The 7,500-nt window shown below is 35.7% G+C and overlaps 1 protein-coding gene across 3 annotated transcripts in view; it reads right to left on the bottom strand.

Annotated features, from left to right (window-relative positions):
- The window catches only part of LOC113830140 (eukaryotic translation initiation factor 2-alpha kinase), a 31,145-nt gene that overhangs the window by 1,162 nt on the left and 22,483 nt on the right, over positions 1 to 7,500 (bottom strand). For all 3 annotated transcript variants that reach the window (XM_027383342.2, XM_027383341.2, XM_027383343.2), the window contains exons 9-17: positions 6,615 to 6,762; positions 6,267 to 6,429; positions 5,867 to 6,039; positions 5,382 to 5,504; positions 4,578 to 4,721; positions 3,413 to 4,355; positions 3,085 to 3,264; positions 2,206 to 2,370; positions 1 to 1,771 (exon numbers count right to left, since the gene is read on the bottom strand). The exon at positions 1 to 1,771 is cut by the window's left edge and continues 1,162 nt beyond it. In XM_027383342.2, the coding sequence (XP_027239143.2) occupies positions 1,559 to 1,771; positions 2,206 to 2,370; positions 3,085 to 3,264; positions 3,413 to 4,355; positions 4,578 to 4,721; positions 5,382 to 5,504; positions 5,867 to 6,039; positions 6,267 to 6,429; positions 6,615 to 6,762 (2,252 nt within the window). In that variant the 3' untranslated portion in view covers positions 1 to 1,558. The remainder of the gene's footprint in view (positions 1,772 to 2,205; positions 2,371 to 3,084; positions 3,265 to 3,412; positions 4,356 to 4,577; positions 4,722 to 5,381; positions 5,505 to 5,866; positions 6,040 to 6,266; positions 6,430 to 6,614; positions 6,763 to 7,500) is intronic.

Here is a 7,500-nt window from a genome sequence, read left to right as displayed (position 1 = left end):
ACCCTTTACTCACATGAATGTAATACTAATGATAATAAGTGATGCTTGCACACATGATGTAGTATGACTAACCAGTTTAACTTTGATACTACTTGTGAATACTAGACATCATTGCTAATGAAAGATAGCTATATAATACTAGACGATAATCAAATATAAAAAATAAATTTATAACACTCAAAGCATGTACTCCACAACAATCTACAATGATCAAAACAAGCTTTGGTCTCAATCAATATGATAAAAAGTCCTTTGAAAAAACACTTCATCTCCTTTGGTCAAACCTCTCCAAAAACAAAATAATAAAATCAGATGTTATACTTGATCACAAAAAAATAAAATGCAGACTCACTTCTATTAGGTAAACCCTTTACTTACAACATATGAAATATAAAATACCATTAACAAAGCTCAGCTTTACTGAGGTGTGAATATTATGGAAAAGAGATATGCTCTATGACTATAGGTAACTGTAATAATACATTTCTTATTTCTGTTTTTTGAAAATGTATGTATACCGCTTACATGCATCCAAGAGTAGTCTCCAAGACAGATTTTCAATGTTGTGTTACAGAAATACTGGGGAAGAGTCTCACATAATGTGAGGGAAGTAATACTTATGCACACTATAAGTACTGTTCTTTGTTTCATAATACCAGAAAGCCACTCTAGACTCCCACAATGGTTGATACATTTCGATTTTGTATCACCTAGCTTAACAAGCTCAGTACGGAACTTATATCTGCACCAAAGAGAAGAGAGAAATTGAAAAAAAATATGTATGCCTTTTAACCACATACCAACAGGGATGGCATGTGCTACATGCCATGTCCACTGTGTGTTTAATTTAGTAATTGTTTTTACATATAGATGGCTCCACAAGTACTAAGTCACCAATGAGCTAGTTACAAGGAGTACCTGTCTCAACCTTTTCCTTGATTTTCAGTAATATTTTCTAGTATTTGATACTGATGTTAGTAATGCCAATAACAATATAGTAACTACAATGTTTACAATAAAAATAACAGTATCAATATTGAAATAATTAGTAAAAAAAGCGCTTTTCCCGCCAACTCAAGCAAAGGTGAGGTCACAAGCTCTTCTAATTGACTCCTTTGTGGCTAAGCACTGGCAGAACCATCTATGTGCAGAGACATTTAACACAGCAACACTAAAGTGAACACAACATTTTCCCAGTGGCACTAGGTAATGTTTGTGATAACATTTGTTTGTAGTACAACCTCCAAAAGTGTTATGTAAACACCCCATTCACTTTTCAGAAAATGATCCTATTGATAAAAAGATGGTCAAAACTCCATGATAAAGCTGCTAAAATATTAACACAAATTTTACCATGACAAAGTACATGTTGCAAGCAAACAGATCTTTGATGAGTAGTGATACAAGTTCTCTAGCCTATGGAAACATTACATGACTGTTTGAAATGAGGTATAAGGAGAGGACTAAAAGCATTGATGAACAAGTCACACTTGAAAAATGAGGATGAAGGATGAAAAACTCCCAAGACAAAAGATATGATTTCCTGACATCATCATTATCATCTCCCTGATGAAGTGGATGAAGCGATGGAGTATGAAGATGACTGGGAATGTACAAGGGAGCGCTGACGAGAGAGATGGAAGTGATCCTCAGGCTGGATGTCATCAACAGAGATGCCTTGGAGTGGTCTCAGAGGGTTTCTAGCACGGATGCCTCTTGTTGTGGGACGCATATCCGGATTGGCAGAGAGCATGAGCTTCAGTAATTCTGTCTGTAGGGGTCAGAAGTTAATGATTAGACAGACAGATAAGATTAACATCACAGTAGTATGGGTGTCCTTGGATGTGTGTGGGTATATGTGAGTATGTGTAGGGGTGGGGGTGGGAGTAGGAGTGGGGGTGGATGTGTGTGGATGTGTCTAGATGTATGTGTGGATGTGTGAAGGGGTGTGTGAAGCGGTGTGCTAAGATGTGTCTGGGTATGTGGATAAATGTGATGTGTGGTGTGCGGATGTATGAGAATAAAAGCATATAAGCATCTAGGCATGTGGTTGTGGGCATTTGGTTGTGTGCATGTTGATGAGACCTAATAATATTACTCATTTGAATCAGTAAAACTAGCCCATTTAAACAGCTAAACAAAAAATTCCTTGTCACCTCTAAATAACAGTATAGATTTTGTCTCTGATTAAGCAGAGTAGTTTACCTCATCAGGATAACTTTCTATGAAGCCATCTGGGAACGTTCCGTCTCGTACGCGGGTCATGACTGTCAGACGCTCCATGCCAGTGGAAAATGGCACAAGCATCTCAAAGAATATGAGTCCCAAGGAGTATATGTCTACTTTGTAATCATAAACTTGGCCCATTACCTGAAATAAAACCATCTCACTTAAACCATTGTTTATTGATGGCAGCACATAAAGCCTAAATTCCATCACCATAAAAATGGTGAGACACTATTAGGTGTCACTGGTCATCACATACATCTCTGAAATGTAACCATAGATATTGTAATATTGCCAAAGGCTTACCCTAAACCCTATTGTTAAGAACTGAACTTAAATTCAATGTACCTAATTTTACTATTGAACTATTTTGCATGTTCAATATCATTCCACTGATATTAACTTATGGATATGCAATAAAAACAGGCTGTTAGTTATTAACAAAAATTAAAAACCAAAATGATAAATTATTGAAATAAGTAGAAACCACGTTATGCATGTAGCAACTTGCACCGTAGATTTTCTATCATCAGTACTACCCAGCTTCAAATGCCTTACTTCTTTGATTGTTTTGAAAATATCACGTTTTATAAACTGATACTGACTTCTTGCTGGCTAAGCAAGTGTTTAGCCATCTGTGTACAACAAAATTCACAGAAAACTAAAGTGGACAGGACATGTACTCAAGGCCATTGTTTTAAAAATAATTACATGCCTATTCTATGACAAGATTTTTTTCTTTTTTCATATTTTCTATTACAGATTTGTAAGGATGTTATCCAACTGTTATACAATAATGATAATTTCAGAAATTTTAGAAATAATAAAATCTAACAGTTAACACTTTTTATCACATACTTGCTCTGGGCTCATGTACAGCTGAGTCCCCACACGATGGGTGTGGTGACTATCAGGCAACCTATCCATGTAGCCTGGCTGAACAACCCCTGGGGTTCGCAGGTCCTCTGCAATAGTGGTTACCAAACCAAAGTCTCCTATTTTTATCTTTCCATCAAGTGAGAAGAAGATATTAGAAGGCTGAAAAAGAGAGAATTTTATTTTTAAAGAAAATGTGCAATGCAATCAATTTCATTCATAATAAAAATGCCTGTTTCTGACATTGATAATGAAATTTCTAATTCATCAATTCACTTATATATTTTAAAGTCATCAAAGGACTACTTACCTTCAGATCTCGATGCATAAGCTGATTATCATGGACATATTCAACAGCCTTCACAATATCATTGAACATATCACAGATAGTCTTTTTATTTCTAATTTCATTTTGCAAGAGCCAGTCTTTCAGGCTTTCCCTCTGGCAAAGCTCCATCTGGATATACAAGAAGGTCCTGCTACGGAGAACACCAGCCTCTTCTTTAGGATGGGATGTTAACTTCTCCATACTTGTTCGAAGGCTTAATGTTCTTGGTCTTTCACTTGTTTCCTTTGTATCACTCCCTACTGGATGGCTCTGTAATCTTTTCCTCTTCTGCAGCTTTTTGTGAATTTTGTGGCTTTCCTTGCCCTTGCTCTGGCTACTTCTTTCTTGACTAGAGCTTTTATCATCAAATAAAGTACTGTGTACAGATAAACTGTTCTCATTATCACACCCTGAATCTTCAAAAACTATTGACTGATTGAGACTGTCCTCTAATTCACTAGCATTGTTTCTAATCTGCATGCTAGCGTCTTCAGAGTCACTTTTATTACTTGTGCAGCCATCATTTCTCTCACTTGGCTTTGCTTTGGGTTTCTCAAAAACTATTTCAAATGAATCTTCTGCAGCAAAATCATTCTGGGTGTCCTGAATGTCTCCTGTTTTGCTATCATTTTGCCACCAACTGGAAGACTTATCTGTGCTCTCCTGCAAACCCTCTGACTCCTCCTCCTCCTCTGACTCCTCTTCAGAATCCTCCTCATATCCACTAAAGGACACACTTCTGCCTTCCAGGTCCTCAACCCTGCTATAGCTTTCATAAGGTTTGGGGGCAAGTTTGTTCACAACATCCGAGATAGAATTACTCAAGGCTTCCTTTGCATCGAGATGGGCAAAGCTCTCTTCTTGGCACTTGTCACGAGTCTCTTCTGCCCCATGAGAGAAAGGGGACATGGACAATGCTTCAGATCTTGAAAGTTGAGAGAGATTATACAAATTAATAATAAAAATAGCAAAACCTAAATCAAATGAGACGTAAATACTTCAACCTTTCACAAACTGCACAATCTTTGAGAAAACCATATATAAAAATGATTCCCTCAACACAATCACAGTATCACAAGCAAAAATAGAAAATAAAACACTCCTACATCACTAAGAAACATTCTTAATCTATCAGTTAATTACTTACCCACTCTGTAAGAGAGTAAGAGACTCATCTTGCCAACCAGGAGGAGGCGATTCTAACCAGCTGTTGTAATAACGCACAATATTGGTGTGGTTTAACTTGGCAAGTGCACGGACTTCACGCTTTACTCTCTCTGCCGATGATTCCCTGAATATGACGAATATATTAGTATCTGAAGGATTTCAACCTTTGTAAGTATGCTAAAAGAATAATTTTGAATATCAAAGTTTTCTTCTAAATGAATTGTTCAGCTAACATACAGAATTAGTTCTTTTCCTTCCTTTATGCTCTTTTCTTTTCTTTTTAAAGAAGTTAAGAAATCAATTGGTATGGTAAAAATGTGGATTTATATTTGTTGAGTTTTTCATAACACAAAATAAATTGTTTAACTATTTCATAGGTATACTCAACATTTCTTGTTATTTTTTTGTAAAATCATAAATAATGAGTTAATATCAGTTGGCACTTTGCTACATAACTATGATTTTATGCACAACTGACTAATGGCTTTCTCAATTATTAATAAATAATACTGTATGCTTCTTATCTAATCATCAGTGCCATAAAACATTAAATTAATATCTAAATACAAGAGAAATGGTGATGCACAGTTGTCACATATTTCTCCAACTAGGAAAAAGCTTCCAACTAAGAATAATCCTCCAACATTCACACAAATGATATGTTCTTGTACATGCTTCATGGTACTCAAAATATTTTACCATCAACTGATCTTCATCAAAATGTTAATTTATTCCTCACCATGTTAAGTAAATTACAAGAGCCCAAACAATCCTTTTGTCTTACTTTGCTGGTAATGTTATCCTCTTCACCGCATATTCATTCTCGTCAAGCTTGTTCCGGACCTGAAACACTACACCAAAGCCGCCACGTCCCAGGCAGTGCATGGGCTCAAAGTCTGTTGCATACCTGCAAGCATTTCATTGGAAATTGACTACCAGCATGAATTTTTTTAAATATAATTGCAATACTGTCATTCAATAATCAGTGACAAAGTCAACTTATTTTTTCCTTCCTCTGAACTTTGGCACTTTATGGACAATTAAATCAGCCTAAATCAAAACTCTTCTAATCTTTGAGAAAAAATAAATCAAGCACCTGTATTCTCATACAGCAATGACTTGAAAAAGTAAACTACTTCTACATGTTTCCCACCAAGAAACTCAACAGACCAAAGAGCATGGCATGATATTCTCTTTTGGAAGCAAAGGCACAGAATTCAACTGAAAAGCTAACATCTGAAATAAGAACTAATCCACAGCTTAACCAACCTCGAGGTAAACTGGGGTGTCTGGGGTTCACTCTTCTCTGGCAAGGCTGATTCCACTGTAGGATTACTTGTCAAGATGGGAACCTCAGTAGGAGCTGGAGCTGGAGCAGGAGGCACAGGTGGTGCAGCAACCTGTGGCAGCTGCACTCCCATTCGGTGAATTAATCCCAGGATCTGTAAATCATACCATACAAAATGAAATGGCAAATACGAAAAGCAAATACGAAAAGCGGCTAAGGCTTTACTATCATTTGTTAGTCAGTATGAAAAAAAAAATCAAACTATCTCTAGAAATGAAAATAAATCACAGATTAATACAAAACACAAATAGTACTAGCATTAAAGTCACTGTAAAAATACCTAAATACTATCAATCATAGACAAAGTCAATTACTACACACATGTGGATTATTCTGAATGATGAGATTCAGCATCTGCGTAACCAGATTGAGGGTTTGTTGTGTCACTTGACGTCTCATGCTGACTAGAATGTACCGCAACAGAAGAAAGTGAAGCAAGGCATAGCAAGCAACACCACAAACCAATTTCACCCAAGTTTCTGGCCTGTAACACACAAAACTCAATGCTGAATATTGTTAAAGTGTACATATATCTATTTCATATAACTTTTCAAAATTTACATTAAAAACAAGTCCATTTAAAGTTTCAAACTTAAAAACCAGTTTGATTATTATATCACATTAGAACAAGGCTGAACAAAATACAACCAAGTAATGCATAAAATTTACCCAATGTGGAAACATATATGAAGAATCTGCGCAGCCACTTCATCCATAAGGGTTTCATCTTCATCCTCTGGCATACCTGCGGGAGCCTCTAAGGGCCGACTCAGATTAAGCTGACCCTCACTTTCACCATAGAGGTAATAGCCATTATCTGAAAAAACAGCATATCATTATTTTTTTATACCTTAAGCTAAAACTTTAATCAAATTTACTGTGCTACTTCCTGATGACCAAGAAATCAGACATCCAACTTGTTCTCTAATGCCTCTGGACATACAAAACACATTATTTCATGTATGGTTAAGATTTCTGGCATCACAGTCAACTGGCGTTAGCAATATACTAATCCTCCAACCACACTTACTGCTAGTCCTTAACGAGTTGATGGCTGGAGGGATGTACATAAATGCCAAGTCCATTGTGAATTTAATATATTAGTTGTATTTACACACAGATGACATTACAAGTACTTAATCACCAAGGAGGCAATTATTAGATCTATCTGGTCTAACTTCTTTCCCCTTTTGCTTGATGTTCAAAAATAATATCAGTGCAAAAAATAAAATAAAAAAATAATTAAAATAATAAAAAAATAACTAGCTTCTTCATAACCAAGTACTTGTGAGAACATCTACATTCAAACATATTTCACAAACAAACAAAATACAGTGGATGTTGGATATTGAGTAAGATTAATTTGATGCTGTGAAATATACTATTTTAGATGATAAAAAGGTGTGACACGCTCTTCAAACCACCCTTTTCGAGCCTATACTTTCATTCCTAAAATGCTTACATGTTTGTTCATTTATATAAATATTAGAATGAGCTACCTATCTACATTATATTCTGACTATAGACATTTTATTTTTTTTTCTTAATACCTACA

The sequence above is a fragment of the Penaeus vannamei genome, chromosome 33 (assembly GCF_042767895.1).
Source record: "Penaeus vannamei isolate JL-2024 chromosome 33, ASM4276789v1, whole genome shotgun sequence".
Taxonomy (NCBI): domain Eukaryota; kingdom Metazoa; phylum Arthropoda; class Malacostraca; order Decapoda; family Penaeidae; genus Penaeus; species Penaeus vannamei.
Note: the sequence above shows the minus strand (reverse complement) of the source record. Positions and strands in the feature narration are given on the sequence as shown.